The 23,736-nt window shown below is 36.3% G+C and overlaps 1 protein-coding gene across 13 annotated transcripts in view; it reads left to right on the forward strand.

The window, feature by feature from the left end:
• The window catches only part of DMD (dystrophin), a 1,134,919-nt gene that overhangs the window by 949,051 nt on the left and 162,132 nt on the right, over positions 1–23,736 (forward strand). For all 13 annotated transcript variants that reach the window (XM_015620877.3, XM_015620912.3, XM_015620930.3 and 10 more), the window contains 2 exons: positions 4,790–4,910; positions 5,577–5,845. In XM_015620877.3, coding sequence (XP_015476363.1) covers positions 4,790–4,910; positions 5,577–5,845 — 390 coding nt within the window. The remainder of the gene's footprint in view (positions 1–4,789; positions 4,911–5,576; positions 5,846–23,736) is intronic.

Genomic DNA, 23,736 nt, shown 5'->3' on the forward strand with positions numbered 1-23,736 from the left:
TGGTTGGTTGGATGGTTGGTTGGATGGTTGGTTGGATGGTTGTTTGGATGGTTGGTTGGTTGGATGGTTGGTTGGGTGGGTGGGTGGTTGGATGGGTGATTGGAGTGGGTTTTTTTCCCCCTGGGCATCATGGACTTTGTTACTCTAAAACTTTCTTTTAAAGAAGCAGATATACAAAGGCTGTATCTGAGTGAACTTAAGAAAAATGTTTTCAAATGTTTTCACGAGAGTACAATTATCTAACTTAAAACTGGAGCCTGGTACTGGAAAGCTGCTTTTGAGAGTTTTGGGCTTTTGATTAAGAGCAGAGTTTATCTCTCAGGGTGTTGGATGTGAACCTAAACAGTAGTTGTGTGTTGATTTTGAGGAAAAGGATCTGCTGAGTGTTCATTTTGTTCTCTTGAATGTCACTTCTGGAAATTAATCTCAGTAAACTAGAGAAGCATCTATCAGATCTGACCGGTCTTTTAGATGACTAAAACTTCCAGTTTTGGTCCTTCTTCATGAGTAAAATGTTTTTCCTTCTGAAGGATTGTTTTTGTCTGGTAATGCCAGAACTGAACCCAGGTAAGTTATTCACTTGAGAAGTGAATAAACCCCATCAGGGGAGCACTATTATATGCAGTTTAACTGATTCAATTGAGAAATAGTACGATGAATGCCAACATGATTTATGCCTGAGTCCTTTTTCTAAAGAAGCGTTGCAAGCTGGTTTTATTTTTTTTCCCTTAGAGGTAAAATTTAAAGAAGAACAAACATATTTAACCTCTCTATCATTCAGAATACCATCTGGAATACCACAGAGATTCATAAAAGAGATGAAAATAAGTCAGTTCTTACCACTTGAGTGCTCCTAGTTGTCAGGATTTGCTTTAAAAATTTTAAGAGTAGGATTCAGATGAAAATTTCAAGTGCTTGAATCTATGCCAGAGGACAGGTTGAACTCAACTGAGAGCAGGTGTATCCGTGCAGTCAAAATCATTGTTGTGTTATAAATGTGAGGTGCCTTTTAGACAAGGCAATTTGGAATGTATCCCAAATACACCCACATAACTGCTATTTGTTTGAATTTATATATATAGTATGTATTTTTTTTTTAATTTTTGGCATCTGAAGAAATTGTCTCTATTCCTAAGTCTTAGAATGTGTGGGGAGAAGTGGTGGTGGCGTTAGTCAATGATAAAAAATACTTCCATTCTTAAAAACATTATTTAATTATCTTACATTTTTCTTTGTTTTACTAAGTAGCATGATATTGCTTTAGTGAAATTGAATTAACAACTGTGTGCATGTTACTGTTAATCTAATTTAAGCAACTTCAGCATCATGCAGATAACCTGCTATGTCTTCAATTCTTTTAAGAGTTGCCTCATTTGCTGTGTAGTAATTTTATTTACAACGTAAATAGCACTTATGATCATAGAAGGCACTTATTAACAATTCCATGGAAACATGGAATCTGTAACATCACTGCCTAAGGAGGACTACAGTTCCTGCTTCAACACATTAACCCATTATGGGGCCATAGGAGTTGATACCTCCTTTTAACAATTCAAATAAACCTCATATTTTGAAAAGCATTTTGTTCGGCAAACATGTTGAATTAACCCAATTGTGCTCTTTCTCTTTAAAATAAGTTGAAAGCAAAAATTTCTAGTTTTTAAGTAACAGAGATTAATGGTAGTTTTACTAATGCTACTCTTTTCTTATTATATTTTAATTTTTCAATTTAAACAATCAGTGTTTCTTCATTTAAAGAGATTTAAGGACACTCATGAAGTGGTAGTAGAGGTCTAAGCTAAGCTGATCAATATATGCATTATTAAAATGGTGGACAGAATGTCATTACTGCTGTAGTGTTGATGACAAATAGACATGCTTAAATAAAGTAGTTTACTTACTTTTTTGTCAGGTCATGCATTAGGGGTATTCGATTTCCTCTACAGTCACCATGAAGTGTGGAAGAAGTTAAGGAATTCAATGAAATCGGCCTGCAATCACTAGTTGTACATTAGACATTCATTTAGGCTTATTCTACTTTCAGTGATAGTCTAGTTATTATAAAGATGCATTTGTCAGGGCTCTAGATAGATAAATTCCTTTTTTTTTTCCTCAAAAAAAGGAGAAAATGTCCTTTATTGCTGCTTACGATTTTTACTGGTAGTTTATACATATCTCACAACAAAACTTTAATCCAAAAAGCAGCTTTATGTTCTTACAGTAAGAATTTTTTCTTTTGAATGGGTTAGTATGAAATGAGCATTCATTATTTTTAATGCTATTCTGTGCTACTGCTTCAGCCTCATGTTTTTTTAATCCTTCCTTTTTCAAATTTCTTTAATTGAAACATATTTTAACTGGGTAGAAATCTGCAGATCAAAACTAGGGAATGAGATGAAAACTGTAAATAGATCTCAACATCATACTGTGTATTATTCTATAAACCAGGATTTACAGACTGTAATTGCCTCCAACCTTCAGAGTGGAGAAGTTGGGGAAAAAGAAGTTTAATAGATTGGCTCAGTTTTCCTTTATTAATAAAGAGAGACACTTTTTCTGTTTGTGACAAAATACAAAATGTGCAAAGTCAGAAGTTTCTATTAGCATTTCTCTGTTGTTTTGAGGAAGATACAATGATTCCTGCCCACAGGCTTTATGAGGTTCATTGCACGTATGTTCTCCTTCTGTTACACAAGAGATACAGGAGGATTGTAACTTCAAACCTCTTCTGGAAAGTTAATGCCACTTGGTGTATTTGAGTGCTGTAGTTTTCTGCAACAGCAGTACAAGCTGAAAGAAGGTATTTTTTGTCCTTCTCCTGGTGTGCACATGTACATAGCCAGGGTGACCTGGCTACAGCAGCAGCACTCCTTACAGCTGGACTACTCATTCCCAAATGTGTAGTTCAGAGGTGTTTCTGGCTTTTAGCTATTCTCCTCACCAGTGTATTTCTGCATTCCCCTGGAGTATCCATGACTCCTTCCTGCTGTTGTGTGTTTGCAGAACAGACCTTTGTGCAAGTGCTTCCTTTCTTAGACTGGTTTGGGGGAAATAAGAGAAATAAAACATTTCTGAAAACATTTCTAAAGTATATTATATCTTTAAGTTGTTATACCATTTAATGTTTAAAAAGCCCTGGTTTAGTGAGTTTGACTGTTGATGTTATTTTTAATACTAGAGGAAAGCACACAGACCATGGAAATTACTGTGCTGGATTTTAAGTTATGCTTCCTGCTGGCTTGACCTGCAGACCTGCCACACCACTCTAGTGGGACAGAATGATGTGAGATGAACACAAAAGCAAATTAAAGGAATAGATTTTCCTCATTTGGAGGCATGAAAAAGTCTTATTATATTTCCTCTTTCCATCACACTTCATTCAAGAGTCAAATATGAATTATAAGAATTATAAACCTTAAGTCTAAGTTCGACATCTTTCATTCAGCCCTGTAGTAACTCCACTCATTTTTTATGTAAAAAAATGTCCAGTGGTAGTTTACTTGTTAATATACAGTACACTTCTTTATTTGTGAAAATTTGTATTGTTTTTAAAGGTCAACATGATTGTTTAAAACATTTATCTCAGGTATTAATCAAATGACAGATCCTCTTATGACAGCAGATTAACTCTGTGAAAAGATTCCAGTCCCATTATTGTCCTTGACACAAAATAAAGATTTTTTTGCTTTGTTATTTCCTTCAAGAAAGCAGACTTTGCTAAAGGGTTTTCCCAAGAGCAGCTGCAAACCTTTTGGTCAGTTCTTAACCATTTAATAAAAAGTATATCTAAATATTTATAATAGAATAATGTAGTTATTTCCTTAAGTTTTCTTTTCTGAAATGCATTAAGAATGTTTTAACTGTGAGTGCTCATATTAGAAACTGTACATGTTCCCACTATTAGTTCTGGTAGGTATTTCCTATGCAGAGAGTCACATATCAAATATAATTCAACATGTAATGAGCTTTGTAATATTGAATTTATAATCCTTCATTACTTCATATAAAAATACAAATTTTGTTTAATAATTAACTAAATTGGTGAATTTATTATGTTACAAGCTTATATAATGCTGGTGTTGTAAACAGAATTTTCTAATCCCTGCAGTAAAATATGTTTTCTACCCATGGCATATGGCTCTCCTTCTTGCAGTATTGTGTTTTGTATTACATTGTACTATTTAATTACCTGAATATTTTACCTCTATGCTTCTTGAAACAGTATGCATTCAACAATGTTTCACAAATATAGAAGAAACTGTTGAAATAAAAGGGTGGAAAGGACCATTTAGAGAAATTCACTGCAAGATGCAGAAGAACAAATGCAATATGCAACCCACAAGCTGGGTTTTATCTGCATTTGTGTGGTGGACATTTAGAATCAGATTAATAGACTATTATAGTCTCATTAACAAAACTAGAGAAATGAATAAATAAATACTGAGATATGTATACTTTCAGTGACCTACCAAAGCTTTAAATACTAACCTTGAGTAACTTACTCATGGTCATTTAAAAGCAGGGTGTAGAAGAGTGTAAAAGAGTAAAAGGAGCTGCTGCTGAAGGAAGAAAAAGGCAGTATGCTGACAGCACATTTGCTCTTTTAAATACAATGTGATTTCAGGTTAATCAAAAGCTGATTATTTTAATATGTATGTGTGTGTGTGTGTGTGTTTTATTGCTTCTTGTCATACATCCGTGGAAGCTGCTGCTGGAAATTCCGTTCTAACACTGGTATTCTGACTTGGTATTTCCTTATAGATCCACTTACAATAATTTTGTTTCTTAGACTTTCAAGAGGGAGCTAAAAACAAAAGAACCTGTTATCAGGAGTGCCCTTGAGACGGTGCGAATCTTCCTGGCCGAGCAGCCTGTGGAGGCAGTGGAGAAGGTCTGCCCGGAGCCCAGAGGTAATTGAAGCAAGAACAGGGTAATAACACATCGCTGGAAAGATCAGTGATGATCAGTGATGATTAAATAAATCCTGCCAGCCGCTCTGAAAGCATTCCTTTTACACTTCGAGCTGAATGCCAGTATTCAGAAAGTAAGCTAAAAATACAGATGAAAGCAAGCCTTAGCAATCCTTCTGAACACTGTGGTACTAAATAGACATGCATATTTATAAGCAGATTTTGAAACTGCCTTTAAACCTTCAGGACCTGTCTATAATTATAACCTCATTTGAGGGCTCAAAGCTGCAATTTAAGCTAAAATTCACCATGTAGTCTCAGTATCACAGGAGATCCCAAATCCACCTAATTGCAGCAAAAGCTCCACCGTGATTAATATTTATCTATGTGCAGAAATATTGTGCTGAATCAGCTGATAAATTTCTAGCTACACCTTGCATGTTTCAAAATGCCTTTATGTACTTAAATGCATATTTTGCTGATTTTTATGGTGGCAAGATTTAAGTTTTTTAAGATATTTTGAAAAAAGAATACATTAATAAAACAATTTCACAGGTGCCTTTGGTTAGGAAGAGTTTCTTACTGAGATTTGAACTTATCCAGATGGCAACTGTTTTAGTTCTAAGACAGAAGATGTCTTAAAAGCCTCTTCACTTTCATATTTAGATCTGTCACCTGAGGAAAGAGCACACAATGCCAGTAAACTTCTGCAAAGGCAAGCAGATGAGGTCAGAGCAGAGTGGGATAAGCTGAATGCACAGTCTGCTGACTGGCAAAAGAAGATCGACGATGCTCTTGAAAGACTGCAGGGCCTTCAGGAGGCGATGGATGAACTGGACCTGAAGCTGCGCCAGGCTGAGGCATTCAAGGGATCCTGGCAGCCAGTGGGGGATCTGCTGATTGACTCCCTGCAGGATCACTTGGAAAAAGTCAAGGTACGTGTCATATATCAGTATTTCTGAGTATAAAATAGTTCAGTGGTATGAATCCCCGTATCAGTAATTAACTTTTAGAGTGAGAAATCTTGTGCCATAGTGATTCATGTTAAAAAGTGCATATAAAGAGTTTTATAATTTCAGAAGTTAAAATGCAATGGGATCCTCATTGAGAATGTATGTTACTGACATGGGTAAAATCACTATAGAAATGTAAAAAATCCTCAGCACACTCACTGTAAACTCAGGAGAGGCAAAACTGGTAGCTAAAGAAAGCAAAATAAAATAGATAGGAGAATATATGGTAAAAGCCTATTGAATTAATCTTTTTATTTATTATATTTTCTTAAATATGGCGAATACAAAATTGTTTCTATATATGTGAAGTAGAATTTAAATAATTAAAAATATATGGTTTTTCATGATGGTGGTATTTGCTCTCTGTGTTTTTTTTGATAAATAGGTTTCATAACTAAAGGTAGTCCTAACAAAAAAGCAGCAATCCTGGAAAACTTGTCATTATTTTTTATAACTTGATGCTTATCTGCTTTTAAGGGTTATTTCATAAAACCATTGCTTATTAAGAAACTTGGGCAGACTTGTCCTCTTGCAGCAGGACTGCCATGGACAGACTTGATAAATAATACAGGATTCCTTCAGCCAGAGCACAATAGAGGCAGTTGCCATTTTGATAAGAACAAAGTGCCTCTGTTCCAGTCACATAAATGGGAATCATCAGTCATTTTGAAAGAGACCTGAGCTAACTGTTATTTTCTCTAGATGAATATTAGGATCTAAGAAAGAGGAAATAGAATGACTAATGGCAAGAAAAAAAAATGCCTCAAAAAATCAAATGCAGTTTATTAAAATGAAAGTCCTTGAGTTTTAATCACACAGAAAGTTTAATGAGCGTCCTGTGCAGATGCTGTACAAGAACAAATGAAATAGTTAGTAGCTGATGAACAGCTAGCTGCAAAATTTGTTTATCTTCATTTAAGTTCATAAATGAACAGAAAAAATCTATTTATAAATTCTCAGAAAGTGCAATTACAACCATGGTTTCTTTTTGTTTTTTTAATTTTGAAGAGGATATCCTGAACAGAAACACTGAATCTCTGATGTTACTGGAAAACAAAGCAGGTTGCTTAATTATAAAGCTATGACCAAGAGTGTTGACTCCATAATTATAGTTCTGAGTCCTGTTATGGTTTAAAAAATAAATACATTCTAGATAACATAATTAGTGACTTAATAATTGATTCACATAAGGGTAAAATACTTCTCCTTTGCAAATGTCTCAGTTAAAAGCTAAATTTGTTGAAGTTATGTAGCCTTCAGGCAAAAGTTTTCAGTAGAAACTAAGAGGTTTTTTCGATGTAAACTGTATTATCAGCCAAATATTATCCAATCGATACATTATCTATGTCTCATCTTTGCTCAGGTTTTTATGGGTATCACAATGACTGGTATTACAGTATGAGGCAAAGGATCTTATTTCTCTCTATACATCTAAGAAACCCAAGCATTTTCTGATCAGATCTTCAAAACATTGCTCATATATGATTGTATTTCTTGCAAATCCTCCTCTTAATATGGATCACAGTAGCTTTCCCAAACCTAACCTGATGAATAACTTCCTGGGGAATGTGTTTAACTGGGTGCCATTTGTCATTGTCCTCTTTAGTTATAGCTGCTGGAGATGCTAAGGTCATGGCATAACTTGGAACTCACACTAAATAGTGGATCCTTGGTCAGTATTAATGTTGTATTATTATTGTTATCATCATCATTATTATTACACATGCTTCCTCTGCATTAATGTGCAAATTGGTGTTCATCTCTGATTGTGAGGACAAGAGAGAGTTTCACCCATCTGCTCCAAAGGATGCAACCTAGACTAGAGGCTATCTATAACCAAAGGATTCAGATTTCTCTGCTGTCATCTGTTATTATTCCTTCTTTCTTCTCTCATATAAGTGGTCTTATCTGCAGACTGAAATGTAAATTTCTTAGTAACACACATTCTTTCTGTCCAGTAAAATCCAAACCATCATTAAACTGTCCTAAATTCAGTTCAAGCCCAAATGAATCTATTATTTGTCCCTTAATATCCATTGCCTGATCAGTTTGATTGTAGCTCAGATCATATTTTAGACAAGGCCTGTGATTTCTACTCCCCTCTGCAGCAAATTTAATGATGATTTCTCCTTGCAATCACTAACAAAGTGTTATTTTCATCAGCATGCCTGGAACACTTAGGGTCTCGTGAGACCACCTCTCAGATTTTATATTTAGCTTTTGCTGCAATGCAATTGATATGCAACCATGCCTACCTCATCCACTTGATATCTTATTCAAAGACCCATTTCAGGAATTGATGGTACAACCAATTTGTCTCTCTTTCTTCCCCAAAGATTCTCCTTTGCCATCCAACACCATGATAATGGTTATGCTAACAGCATGCAACAATCATTACGTGTCATGCTGATACCTCCTCTCTGTTTTGTTGTCTCTCTGTAGACATCTGCTGAGAAATACTAATAGAAATTAGTACCCATAGGAAGTTTCAGGTTTTTATACTTTACAACTCAGGAAAAATAGGTTTCTTAAATTAAAAGCTACTGTTTTGAGAAGTTGTACACAGAGTTTTGTGACTGAGAAGCCAGTTTTAATGGTGTGGTTTATCTTTAGCTAAAAGTAGTTCAGCTACTCTCAAACATACTCAGGAGAGCACAATGCAAAGCACTTTTTTCTGCCAGTGATATTTTAACTAGCAGCAATATAACTGCTTCAGTTTTCTGTCATACACAGGACTGTAAGGGAACAGCAGAGCCTCTAGACTCCACGAGTATAACTACATTCTGATTTTTTCTTTGCAACCTCCATAAAATAAAACAGACCATACCAAACAAACAAAACCAAACCCAAAACTAAAAAAATTCAACAACAAAAATAATGAGGAGCGGGCAGTACTGTCTGTGGTTTCTTTAGTTCAAAATAGAAGTGCATATCTCTAGAACACTTCCAAATAAAGGGTTATTCATGTAGAATCATGTAGACTTTTTCAATTAACTCCAGTCTGCTACGGGATAATTAGTTCTCCTTCACTGTCACAAAAAGAGGGCACCTTGACTCAATATGGTGATTGATAACTCTACAAAGCAGAACATATAGAATTTAGTGACATAAGTCTTGTATTTTTCTGCAACAAATTTTCATGAAAGCCTTAGTCTTGCTACTTAGGAACTGCTGGTTGTTCTTGCAGATTCCTTTCACAGTTATGACTAAAGCAGTTCCATGGACTTTGTGTATAGATTATGGACTTCATGTATTTAATGTAACAAGGATAATCATAAAGGCTACAAGTGTCCTTTTAAACTCTTTTCTCAGAGCCTATTTGCAATTTTAATACAATTTCTAGTTGAATTACATGCTGTTTATTTCAGACTTTCTTCAGCTTAATTGACAGTTGAAGCCAATTGCATGTCACTGACAAATGTTCACTGGAAAGTGTCAGCCTGAAATTTATTTATTGTAAAACAAATAGAGTTTGCAGTTATTCATAAATCAGAAATGAACTGATCACTGATCTGCTCATCATCTACTCCAAAATTACTCTCTGTGCACTGGGACTGGGGACAATCCTTTTGTCTCTAGCCATCTTTCCTCAAAGTGAGACAAAAGTAAGGCAATCCATCCAAATAATTATCTGAGTTCTAGTTGTGTTCATATCCAGCCATAGGATAAAAGTAAATAGATTTGCAAAGATTAAAATTCCATATTACTACAATCATTTTAATACTAAATCAGAAATTTTAATTTCAGGACACTGAAACAGGGTAGGTAGTTCATTTTAATAATAATAAAATAATAATAATTTTAAAGTCTTATATATTCTTCTGTAGTTCACTTTGGTACTGTTCAGCTACTGCTGTGCTGCAAAGAGGTATTTCAGCAAAGTGAACTCTTACAGTGCTTTTATGAGGAAACTGTGTTGACAGCTGCTTATTATGGGTATTCTGACAGCAGAGTTGTTGAATTTCTAATTTATGTTCTCAGCTCAAAATTATTTTAAATGCTTGGGTAATTAATAATTGTCTATCCTTTAAAAAAAAAATAATCATTTTTGTATGGAGCTATTAGGGGTCACATAGACGAAAATTAGTGTATGACACCAAAAAGAAAGCCAATAGCCCCCATTCATCCCCTCCTAGCAATGGAGATGTGTACTGGAGATCAGATTTAAATAGATCAATAGAATCTATGCAAGAAATAATTATCTGGAAGATGCATTGAATAACAAGAATTTCCAATCAGCTTGATATCAATAGCAGTGCCAGATTCTTGTTAAACCAAATAGAGGTCAGATTGCAATGTGATGCCTATTCTCTTGTTAATTTTTGCTAACATAAAATTATGCTCTGCTCCAAATTATGTTAGCAGAGCTCATGCTGTCCAGTCTGTAACATAAAATGCCATTACACAGATAGAAGCTTCTGAGATATTTTTTCATTCTCTTTCTTTACTGATAGACTTTTTACTATAGCTACTGTCCTTACTATTCTTAGTTTTAAAAACCACAAAAATGCTGAAGTATTTCATATGCAGAATGTTCACGATGAACTGTGATTTGATATGGTGTTATCAAATTGTTTGTACAATTAGAGGATGACAGCATCCATTGGTTCATAATTGAATAGGAAACTGCCTGCAGTGTAGGAGGTGGAAGTGTTAATGTTTTCTTCATATTATAACTAAAATAATTACTGTTACAAATTCTGTGATAGAATCATACAATAGTTATTTATAATATGTTCTTAGACTGCTTCAAAATACATATACATTTTTCAGTTTAATTTGAAGATGGCAGTTCCCACCAAGGGCTATAATCAATCTGGGTTAAGATGTTCTATTTCCTTAAGTCTCCTTTCAAGTTCTGTGCTGGACTCTGGGACTTTTAAAACTATTATATACAGAATAACAACTTCCTACTAATGAATTTTCCAGCTTTCCAAAACCCTAAAATTAGTTCCTAAGACAATTAGAGATTATATTTCTAAACAGATTTTGTATTAGTAAAATATTTGGAGTTTAGAGATTGTTCTAAGATGCTATTAAAGGAGGAGATGATCTAATGGCATACTAGAGGACCTATAGGTTTTAAATATAAATATGGCCAATAAAACTAGAATTTACAGAATATCAACTCCTCATCAACTGTTTTACTGCTAATATAAACTAAAACAACATTGGAGTATGTAACAGCATAATAAACTCTGTTTTAAAATAAACCAAAACCATACTGAAATTCACTGGAATGCTTTGGCATCTTACAGTTGTCCTTGTGACATATAATATTCCTGTGAATTTAAAACTTTGTGGAGATTGCTGTAATGAAAGAAATACTTGAAGTTTGTTCAGTTTGTTATATGGGTCAACTTTCAAGATGCTGTTATGCATCAAAGACACTTCAGGTAACCACATCGCTGAATTGGTGACAGCCTGGTATGTTGCTTTTACCTTTTTAAATGCATTTTTATACAAGAGAGAATTTGGTAGGGTTGTTTGGTTGTCACTGTTGAAGCAAGTTTAATTTGCTAAGGTTTTTCTTAAATATGAAATTGAGTTAAAAACCATGAACTGTTTTGTCATGTAGTTGTACCAGCTGATTTTAGCTCTGTTACGCTTCTTAGTTTGTAGGAGATGAAAGTTACTCAGTTGTGTCCTGTGGTCTCTCAATCTCATTTAAACAGCTCATGAATCAATATACTTTCTTACACAAAAAGAAATATGTTCAAAAGTGATTATTTTTTGTATAATAATCTGGTTGTTTTTAGTGATACAAATTTAATTTAAAAGTATAATCTGCCATATGTTCTTTCTGTGTAATCAGATAAGATTGGAGAGTTCATTATGCCAATAGCCTAAATCTAAATCCATTTTAATTACCTGAAGCAAACAATAATTCCCTCTGCTGACTTCTTTTACAATAAGTTATATATTTCTTATCTCAAATTTAGATGCTACCACTGTATCTGTAGTTTTTTACAGAAACTAAATTACATAGATTTTCTTTCTATATCAAACTACCTGTTTTAAGGAAGAATCCAAAACCTTCTTTTACGTAGGAATAATAAAAATAATGATGAGTAGGCAGAGAAGTGAAATCTTGGTGTTCTAAAGACTGCTCTTCACCATGCTACCTATTGGGAAACAGTGGCATAATTGTGATACAGAAAAAGTAGCATCACTCTGCTAACAAAGAAGAAACAAAAATGAGTATTCTTTAATTAACTTTGAGAAATCACAACTAGTGTAAAAAGGAGCTACTTGTAGAGCATTTTTCTAAAGAACAAGCACCTGGAAAAAAGCTGTACAAATTTAACCCAATTTCTATCAGATTTGTGTTAACTGCATTAACATAATTATTAATAGAGCATAATAACTATCTTTTTGATTAAGGATGTTTGGGCTAAAGAATACTGATAACTTTTCCCTGACAACTTTTCCCTGACAACTAGTGCAGGAAAATTCTTGAGTTCTAAAAAAGAAAAAAGGGGACCAGTCAAGGTGGAAATCTTTTCTACCTCCAACCCACTTGGGTAGAAAATGCTATTATTAGATCAACACATTTCATTTAGAGCCAAATTTTCCTTGTATGAATTCACCCTGCTGATTTCAGTGGGAGTTCAACATGCATATCTGCAGGCAGAATTTGACTTTTTAAGTATTGGCAATCTCTGATCTTGGTTTCTGATACCCTGCTGAGAGAACTGACTAATACGTGTATAAAGACTTGTCTGTCATTTTATGCCTCTGAAGTTCAGAATTGAGGTCAGACCAGAACATTTTTAAGAGGTTTCTCTTTATCAGTTTATCAGAGGGAAGAATGAGGCTTGAGCTTTCAGAAGGAGAATTAAACATTAATTTATAAGTGCCTAGGTGGCATGGTTAAAGCAGGGACTCTGACATTTAGCGTGGCTTTTTGTTTCAAGTTTGCCATATAAATGCAGCACACATAGATAGATATTAGTGTGATGGTGAAGTATTAACATTCCAAGACATGACATCAAATTGAAGATACTCTTGGACTGTTTGGCTCTTTTCAAAAGCCATTTTTTTCTTATGATCTGGAAATGTAAATATTTAGCCAAGAGGGAAACAAGTACAATGCAAGTACCACATTTCTTCTTACTATGGAACCATTTTATTCAGGCTTTCCTGAGTGTGTCACAGGGAGCTGTGTGGCTAAAGGGAGCAAAATTATATCTAAAGAGTATTTATAACATAGCTCTGATCTCCTATATATAGTCTGCTACTGAAACATACCTATGTAAAGAAAAAAGGATGTACCAGAAATTATTATATAAGCAGATACAAAGACATTCACTGAGACTGGAGAGGAGGGAAGAAATGAATTTTAATGTTGTTTGTTTCTGTGATGAGGCAATTTTTTTTCCATGAAAAAATATCTGTCAGTACTGTGTTTCTAATGAAATCTTTTCTTAAAACATTGACAAAATAAATTCTTGGGAACTATCAAGTGTGCAGATTCTGTAATGATATTGTTTCTATGACATGGGCAAATCAATGAGCAAAGTAAAATCAATTTATCAAGCTCCTGTGCTGGTACCCAGTAATTGTCTAGGGACTGTTTGATGTAGAGAGTGCAATGAATGTTAGATTGCCTGGAATGTTTATCAGGGACTCAATGAGTTACACATTTCTCATTTTCATCTTTATAAATTTAAGGCCTAATAGAGTTTTATTTTCTTTGCCCAAGGTTAACCCATAATAAAACTTTATAATTGCTACTTAGCACTTTTATAGTGTTTCTCATGTTCCACATAGTATGAGTTAATTTTCTCAGCCTCTTTCTGAGACTGCAATAGAAGTATTAACCCCCATTTACAAATGGGGTAATTGAATCAGTGAAAGTAATTTGTCAAGACAGCAATGCCACTCAAATTATTCTCTTCATATTTTACCTGAAAATTGTTTTATTTTAGTTAGGTTCAATTTCTCATTGAATTAAGAATGATAGTTTTCATCAGTCACAGCAGGAGCCACTGTTGTCCATTTCCCAGAGCCACAGCCTTCTCCTCCTAAAGACGTGGCAGGGCAACCACCCAGAAGGATTTCAGCCTGAATGCCTGGAAAGGTGAGCACTGCTCACAGCAGCTGTCCAGCCTGTGTCTGGTGCTGTTAGACAAACCTGAGACATGTTTAATTGATATTTTAAGTTTTATTTGTCTCCTTTTCAGCATTTTAATTTTAATATTTTAATATTTTTTCTTCCTACATTAGCTTGAAAAGTAAATCACTGTCACTTGTGGTTGCTAAAACCTACTGTTAGAACTGAATTCCTTCTCTGGCACTGTTGAAAGGTGTTCTTGTTAGATGTAAGAAGTCTAGGAATTTACACCTTGAGTAGGCCCATGGGAAACTCACGAGGTTTAAGGAGTGCAAGGTGCTTCACCTGAGTCAGGTCAGCTCCTGGTATCCATCCAGGCTGGGGGATGAACAGGTCGAGAGCAGCCCTGCTGAGAAGGATTTGGGGTGGTTGGTGGGTGAGAGGCTGGACATGAGCTGGCCACAGGCACTCACAGCCCAGAAAAACAAACATGTCCTGGGCTCATGCAAAGCCCCGAGGGCAGAGGTGAGGAGGGGACTCAGCCCCTCTGCTCTGCTCTGCTGAGACCCCACCTGCAGGGCTGCACCCAGCTCTGGGGTCCCAGCACAGGAAGGACCTGGAGCTGCTGGAGGAAGTCCAGAGGCCCCCAAGATGAGTAGAGGGATAGAGCACCCCTCTAATCACCACCCTTAGCACAGAGGAAAGGCTGAGAGACTTGGGATTGCTCAGCCTGGAGAAGAGAAAGCTTCAGGGTAACCTAATTGTGGCCCTCCAGTAAAGAGGAAAGATGGAGAGAGACTATTTACAAGAGCATGTAGTGACAGGCCAAGGGATAATGGCTTCAGAGTGGCCAAAAGTAGGAGAGTCAGTGAAGTAGTGTATTTGCCTTTAAAATGCTGTGCTGCTTTACAGCACAATAGAGATTTGCTTTGTTGCAACTATTTTCTGAGGACAAGGAGTCACTATAACCTGAAAGAGCTTTTGGTAATAAACACATGGTATTATTCAACATTTTCTGTTTGTATATCTAACATACATTGTTTACAAATTAACTAACAGCAATAAATTCTGTGTTATTAATTATTTTAAAACAATTTGACTGCGTCTACAAGCTAAGCATATATACTTTGCAAGTGTTTTTAGCTTTAATAATGTTCACTAGAACCATACTAAAGGGAAACTTTCCTTTGCAAAATTTCCTTTATGTTTTCTGTGACCTTGGTGTAGTCGTTGTTAGACTTTCAGATCACACTTTGAAATCCTTCTAGTTACTTACAGTTCCTAGGTACTTCATCTCTTCTTGGTTTCAAAGTAACTGAGTGACTTTGATTATATGGAAAAATTGGTGTGGAGCTGTTCATAACACTTCAGCAGTTATGGGCTCTGCCATGACATGGGTAGAGCTGTTCTTGGGGAGTGAATTACAATCTAAATTTTCTTATTTACTTTTCCCTCTCCATGGAGGATAACACAATTTCAGAATAAATGGCAAGGCAATAGCATAGCTTGTATTTATTCAGGAATCATAAAGCTATATATCAGCTGTTGATTTAAAATAAATAAATAGATCAAAAAATATAGTAACCTAGTAATCTGTGTTTCAGGGTAAGTGCACCTACTTATTGGTGTGCTTCTGTTCATTAAATTAGACACCTATATAACATTGTTACAAGTTATAGCTTTTTACCTTGAGAGTTCAGAAAAGAAGCAAATGAATACCTGACATTAGTTCATTTTTCATTTCATCTATTCAAATTTGAATAACCTTATTTTTAAAGAAATACTGAGTTAGTCTTCCAAATTGCAGGAAATAACTTTTGAAAAATGTAATGTTTTACTGATATAGAAATATAGAATTCAGAATGGGAGAGAACTTAAAGGGAATTTGATTTTCTTTCTTCCTGGATGTTTTTTGTTTGAACTATTTTTATCCCAGGAGAGGATTTATATTCTACTGTAGTGAACTCTTGCTTGGTCATTTCTGAGTTTATAAAAATATATAGGATGGAAAATTAAATCAGCTGAAATCCATTTTGTCTCAACACTGTCTGTCCCCAGGAGCACTACAATCAAATAAAAATACAGGGTGAGTTTAAAAGCAAGCTAAGTGTAGCATATTGAGCTAGTGGCTGACAAACCCAGGTTTCAATGAAATTTGAATCAGAGTACACTAAACCCCTCAAAGAAGAAACTAACTCATTTTGAATGAAAAAGATGGAGACTGTTAAACTGTCCTGGGACAGTTCAACCTTGTATGGTTTTAAATATAAAATGAGAAGAGATTCTCTGGCCCATGAATACTTCTCCATTTGGACACTAAGTGAGCTGAGGGGCAGAATCCTCAGTGCTGGGCGCCCACTGTGGCTGTAGAGCAGCAGCTCACCTTACTGTGCACATGGATGCTGCTCTGATTTAGCTGCAGCTGCTGCTTGTGCAAAACCTTCCCACAACAGAAATTATCTGATGCAGGAGAACTCTTCTCCCTAAGTCATCTCACATTTTCTTCACAGTGCCAGACGTTCTTTTTCAGTTTTTGGTCTCTTTACCAGTTGTGAGAATTGAAGTTTAGTATAAGATAGTGCTAGCAGGAGACTCTTCTATTTGAGGGAATTCTTCACAAAAATGTCAGGCTGGCATGAGGCCACAGCCCTGTAGAAGTGCTGCTCACAGAGCAGGGAAACAGACTTTCTCTGTAGGCACAGTTGGCCTTTTCTTGAAAAGACTTCCTACCAAGTGTGAGAAGCACCCATGATGGAACAAGGGCATGGATCATGCTCATAATTCTGGACATACCTGAATCCCAATGGGATGCAGTCAGGAGTGCAGAATAAGTTGGCAGGTATTACTAAGAGGCCATTATCAATTGTCTTCAAGAATCATGGCAATTGGGAAAAATTCTTGCATCCTGGAAGAGAGCCAAGTGTTGGTCTCACCTTCAAGTAGGACAGGAGGAAGGACACAAGGACTTACAGGTTATTCAGCCTCACCCAAATCCCTGGGAATGTGATGATGGAAGAGCTAATCTTTTAAACCATGAAAGACTAGAAAGTTGCACTGGAGGCAAGTCATATGTGAGCTATCATAGTGGCTGATCCTGAGTCGATATAATTTAACATCTGCAACAATGAAATGGTCCCTGGGACAGAGCTCACCTTCAGTGACTTCTCACTTGATGCAAAAGTGGGAATAACAGCCTCCACACCAGATGGTTGTGCTGTCATTCATATGGACCAGGGCATGGAAAATTACACTGAGGGGGATCTCATGAAGTTCAACAAGAAATGCCAAGTTCTGTGTCCTGGGAGGAAGACCTCGGGTAACAGTACACACTCAAGACCAATTGGGCAGAAAGCAACTCTGAAGAGAAGAGCTTTGGGGTCCTGGTAGACAAACAGCTAATGGGAACACACTGTTAAAATCAACTTATTACAATGACTACGGAGATGCCTCTGCCTGAACTAAGGTGCAAACGAGACCATATGCCAAAGCCAATAGCATGGATTTTATTTAACAGCAAAATATGAGGTAGAGAGATAGAAAGAAACGGAAAAGGATTGAGGGGGGATGAGGGAAAGGAGAAAAAGAGTGGGAGAAATAGATCAGATGGAATGATAGTCATCACCCATGCGTCCAGCAGTATCCTGGATTGATCCTCTTCACCCTGGGCTTCTCGGTGGTGGCAGTCCCAAGGTCACTCAAAACGTCTCAGCACTTAAACATTTTACCAAAAAAAAGGAATCAATGCTCATTGTCTACACAAGTGTCTTATTCTGTTGGTTAAATGATTCACTCACATCCAATGCTAGTTAGTCCAATGCTTGTTCTTTCTCCTTGATTCAGCAGCCTCCTGTCTTGAGCCAGCAGGCTACGGTCTCCCCACACTGGACCCAGCCACAGCTGGCTACCAGCACAGCTGCTGAGCTGGCCTTCCCACAGACTCCTGCTCCCCAGCTTCATTTACCTTTCCTTAGACCTGAGATGACTGGACAATAGTACCACCATTATCTTACCTCGAGTTCCTGTCAGGTGGATTAACTCACAGTCCAAATTTCAAAAATCCAGAATGCGTATTTGGGATGGGATGGGATGGGCTTTGGTGGTCACAGATGAGCAGTTGCTTCTTTGCATGGTTTGCTGCAGTGACAAAGTCCTTCAGTGGTCTTAACAGCATCTGAATAAATTGTGATCTTTATGTCTCTCACACATACCTTCATGGCAAAGAAGGCTGACAGCACCCCGAGGTGCATTAGACAGAACATGGCCAGCAGGTTGAGGGGGGTGGTCCCTCCTCTCTGCTCAGCCTTGGTCACATCTGGAGGGCTGGGACCAGTTTTGGGCTCTGGGCTATGAGAGAGGTATGGATTTCACTGGAACAGGTCCTGTGCAGGGCCACAGAAATGGTCACAAGATTGAAGAATCTTTCCAGTGAGGAGGGGCTGAGAGAACTGGGACAGCTCAGCCTTGAGACTCAAGGCAGCTCAATGTCTTACCAATGTGTATCAATTCCTGATGAGAGGGAATGAAGAGAAAGCTGGACTCTTCTTAGTACTGTCCACTGACAGAAGAGACAATGGGCAAAAACTAAAACCCATCAAGTTCCACCTGAATTTGAGAAGAAACACCTGTGGCTGTTCAAACACTGGCACAGGCTGCCCAGAGAAGTGGGGAAATCTTGACCATTGGAGATATTTAAAATCTGACTGGACATGGTCCTGGGCAGCTGGCCCTGCTCTGAGCAAAAGGGCTGGGCTAGATGATCTCAGGAGCTGCCTTCAGCTTCAGCCAGTCTTTAATGACAGTTTAGAGTTTTGTGAGAATGAAAAAAAAAATTAATGCATGCCTTTGCAATGATTTCTGTAGACATACAAAATAATTTAGAAACCATTATGCATTAAAACACTAACAACAGTAAGCAATTTGTGTTCTTGCCTTCAGTTTTTGTGCATGTCCGAGCTTGCATGGTCCTGAAAAGTTTATTAAGAAGTGCAAAACATTTAATTCCTAAATACAGTTGCTGCAATGTTTAGTCTTGTATAAAGACAAGATATGAACTGCTTAAATAGTAAATGCCGTTGCTAGAGAACTAAAAATGATTTTCAAATTATTCTATTTTTTTGTTCCTTTATAAAAAGCTAAGAAAAATGTTTCAAATTCCTCATGTGTAGGCTTGAAAAAATGAACATTTGTGGAAGAGGATACAATCTACTGAGGTCTTTACTGTCTCTGGGGGAAACTAACTTCGGGATCAATTTTAATTTCCAATGTTGTGCTCTAAGCATAAACATAGTGTTCAAATCAGAGGCTGGTTGCTATAATTGCCAGTCCATAAAATTTGAGAAATAAAAATCTAGAGATTATGCCAAATTGCCTTTAACATCTTATACAGGCATTGTGCCAGTTCCATCCACAATCAAATAGATAGAGACTCATTTCCAGAAGCTGGCACTGAACATTTAAATCATTTGATGGATTGGTGAAATGAATTTTAAAGTCTCTTTCAACTCCTGTTTGCAGCAAGAGAAGGGTACTGTGCACTGTGAGATTCATGGTGATATCCACCCATGAGTATGGGAAACACTAATGAGTCTTGATTTTTACCAGTGTGTTCAGGGTGACTCAGGACAATATAGCTGGGAAAAAATATCACACAATAGTAGTGGAGTAATTGTCCATACATGGCCTCACACAGATTTTTTTAAACCTGTTTACAAGTCCAAGTGTTGTTAAGGAGCATGAAGGACAGAATAACACACAAAACGGGTCCTCTCCCAAGATATTTTTCACGCCATAAATGTTGCAAGTAAGTAGGAGCCAATAGGAAAACTGACTATTTTAAATCATAATTGAAAACTTAATAGCTTGTTTTAAGTTTCTTATTCAATAATTACAGACAAATTGCAAATAAATAATTATTAGATATTGTCTGTTTATTGAATACAATTTTTGAGACAAATATAGCTTAACTCAATCTCAATACTACTGAGGTGTGCATAAGGATATATGACCTTGTATGTGCATGCTGTTATTTTCCTTTGTGAGTGTGGTGAATGCTAAGCAGCAATGATTTCATACTCTTAATACAGCTGCATAAATGCTACTTGCTCTGAAAAAGCACTGCTGTGGACTACATCTAAACATATATGGTAGGTGTTTGGATCAACAGGAATAAGGACAGCAAATGGAAAAAAAGTATTTTTAATGATCTATTGGCATTTTTCAATAGTCACAAAAAACAGTCCTCATTTTAGTTTTCTTCTGTGCACTAGGAATACTTAATGTTCTGGGAATATATTTCCTCTTCAGGGTGTATTTCCAAACGGCTTAATGGGCTTTAGTCACCCTATTCCATTAACACCAGTGAGCTGGAAGTTACAGGCACTTGATTCAATTTTGGTTGGATTCTTGAACTCTCTGTTTGACTTGTCAGACAGCAGTTGTACATGTGGCTGAGGGAAAAGGGGGTTAAAAAATGGAAAATGTGCGTTGTAGTGTCATTGTTCCTTTCTGAACTTTATCATGAATTTGGGAACAAGAGCTCCATTAAGCTAGAAAATCATATCATATTGATTACATATATTATAAATATATACTATATTATATATATGTAAATATATATATATATATATAAATATGTGCAATTAGTATAAAATACATCATACTGATATTGAGATAAGCTTGTTTTCTTTTTTTTGCTCTTCTGCTTGAATGACTAGTAAATTTTCTTTCCATTTTTATGGAGCCAATTTATGAATCTTAAAAGACAAAGCAAACCTTTTCATGGCATTAACAAAAGCCCTCCCCTTTTGCTGAATCTTTAAATAAAACGACCTAGGGTGTTTTTTTTCTCTCTTCTGAACATTGGGCAGCCTTCCAAAGAAAACGAAGTCTGTGTTAGAGTGCCTTAAATAAAAGATAGGGTAAAACCACCCATATGGTACGTGAAATGTGGAAGAAAAGACATATGAAAAAAACCCTAAGCATCAAATTTTCATTAATAGAGTTGGTATTCTGGAAAGAGGTGAGGGCTATCTGATGGTTTTACTACCTTGGAATAGGTTACACAAAGCACAAAGAAATTTAATGGAAAATATGCAGAAAATGACTTGCAAATAATTTTGGGAGGCTTATCCTGCATCTTCTAAAATATGTTAGAAACAGATCTGTAATTACAGACAGTAGCATAAAATCCTTTTGGAATTGTAGTTCCAGCACTAAATAGAACATACATAAGAAATTCCAAGAGAATAACCGGTAGGGAAAAGATTTGGCTTGGTACTGAGCACTGCAAGTTCAAAACATTGCTATCATAATAGGGATCATTATGAACTAAAGGTCAGCATCTCTGCAGGGACAAAAATAATCCAAAAAATCCACTACAGCAGTGTTCAGTTTTCAGAAAGAAGGCTGCACACAAATGAGGAAGCCTGACAAAAAGGAAGCAAAAGGACAAAGTGTGTGAAGGCAGCACAGGCATTGCATCCTGAGAACCAATCCAATAGCATCCAAATGGATTCAGAACAACCTGGAAAGATGGGGTGGCTAAAGAAAATAATAATGAAACCTATTTGAAGCAAAAATACAAGGAACAAGTTGTCTTGATTAAGATCATTAAATCACCAGAACCAGATGTCTGTTTGGTCAAGTGTTCTAATGGAAGTGTAAAATAGCTGTGTCTATTAACAGCATTTTCTCATTTAAAATCAGGGGGGTTTTAATGAGGAGTGGTGAGGGACACACATGGTGATAAATTTCAAATAGTTCATGTAGTCAGGGCTGTAGACCAAGAGAGGAGGAAATCTGGAAAAGGACATTCTATAGAAGAGATAACAGTTTTGTAAAAGTATTTGTGCTTTACATCTCCAACTGTGCCTTTAAGGAAACATGAGCATTATGTTTAAGGGTCTATAGGCCATTTGCCTTTCCCCAGGGATCTTAAGGATGTCTTCCAGTGAGACAATAGGAAAAGTCTTGTGTTAGATAAATAACCAATTATCTGATAATTTTCTGTAAAATACGGAAAACTAAAAACACAGGTCAGTTTTCCCAAAGAGGAAGATGATGTGCTCCAGAAGGCCTGCTCTGTCCAGCATGTACATAAATGAACTGGGAAAGAAAATTTTTAATGGAGTGGCACATCTTGATGATACAAAGTAAGGTGAGGACAGATTGCAAACAGCTATGGAAAGCCTTCACAGTACTGACTGGTGGAAAACTGATGGCAGATACAATCAAATGCTGATAAATCTCAAGAAAAATGTAGAAAAAGCTATCCCAACTTTCTGTGTACAGTAATGACCTCTTTAGGCCTTTCAAACATTCCTTTAGCACCCATGAAAGAGGTCTTGGAATCATAACAGAAGTCTCTGAAAACTTCACATCAATACTCAGGATTGTTCAGAAAGCCAAATGAGGAATTACTGAAAATTACTGAAAAAGCAGAAAATATCATGGTGTCACAGTGTGTCTGTGGTACCTATAACATGTATATGGTAGGAAGTGTTTGGGATCCCATATCTAAAAACAGTTATAACAGACTGGGTAAAAGGTATCCAAGGACAGAATAAATGGTGTTGGAGTGGGGTTTGTCTTTATTTTTCAGGTTTCAGGTAGCTGTCTGTATGTGTGTTACTTGCCTAGGCTCCCTTTAGAGTCAATTAAAATCTGCTCATTCCTGTTGTTGCAATTCAGAATGTGATTCTTGCCATCCTGTAGTAAAACCTGACATTATGTTCAACTCCTGGGTCTGATTAGCTGTGAAATATAAAAGAACCATGTAAATATAAAGGTAACTTTCTCAGATGTACATACCTTATGCACACATTTAAACAAATATATCTCAATATTTGTGTCTTAAGCATAAAGAAGGAAAAAGCATGATGTAGGTCTTGTACAGCCTGACACAGCACAAAGCCCACTAGGAGTGGTTGATCTCTGTCTCTTATGAGTTAAGATTTAGGGAAGGTCACAAGTGGGTCTCTAGAAATAGGTTTAAAAAAATCTTTAACCCAAATACTAAACTTACCATAGGATATTTTAGATCATAAAAGCCTATGTTAGTCCAAAAATCAAGTGTGTGATTCCTTGGAAAAGATTCCATCAAGACGTGTTTGACATTAAAGTACAGCTTCTGGCTCCATGACCTCTGAGACTCAAGTTGCTGAGCTGGAAGAGTACAAGGGACAGGGGAGCTGATGCTTTTCCCTTACTTTCCTCCTTGAGCAGTTGTATTGGCTACTTTCAGACAAGGGACTGGGCAAGATGAGCTTTTCATCTGGCTGATTACAGCCAGTGTGTTCCCTAGACTTTCAGTATTTGTCTGGTTAGGATGTCTGTGGGATGTGTCTTCTGGAGTCCTTGTTCATTTTCCAAGGCATTTTGAAATGTTTTCTAACAAGACTGTACAGATCATTTAAAATCCAATCTACCACCCACAGTATCACAAACCATTGAAATTCTGTCTTGCATAAGGACAGTTATAATGAAGATAATTTGGGGCTGGTTGTCCTATCACTGTTCATACTGTGAACTCATTTGCACTCTGAGCAATTTAATGGATACATCTCCTTGTGATGGTAATACACTACTACTCACCATGTATGTTTGTTTTTAAATTACCAGCAATAGAATTTTTTTTTAATATAAACCTGTTATCTGTTTAATGTTTTTTTTTGCAGAAGAAAAAAAATTTAAAAAATCAACCAGTCTTGTATTATACAAAATTATTATTAGAAATATAAATATTTCTGTAACACATTTC

This window comes from Parus major, chromosome 1 (assembly GCF_001522545.3).
Source record: "Parus major isolate Abel chromosome 1, Parus_major1.1, whole genome shotgun sequence".
In the NCBI taxonomy this organism is placed as follows: domain Eukaryota; kingdom Metazoa; phylum Chordata; class Aves; order Passeriformes; family Paridae; genus Parus; species Parus major.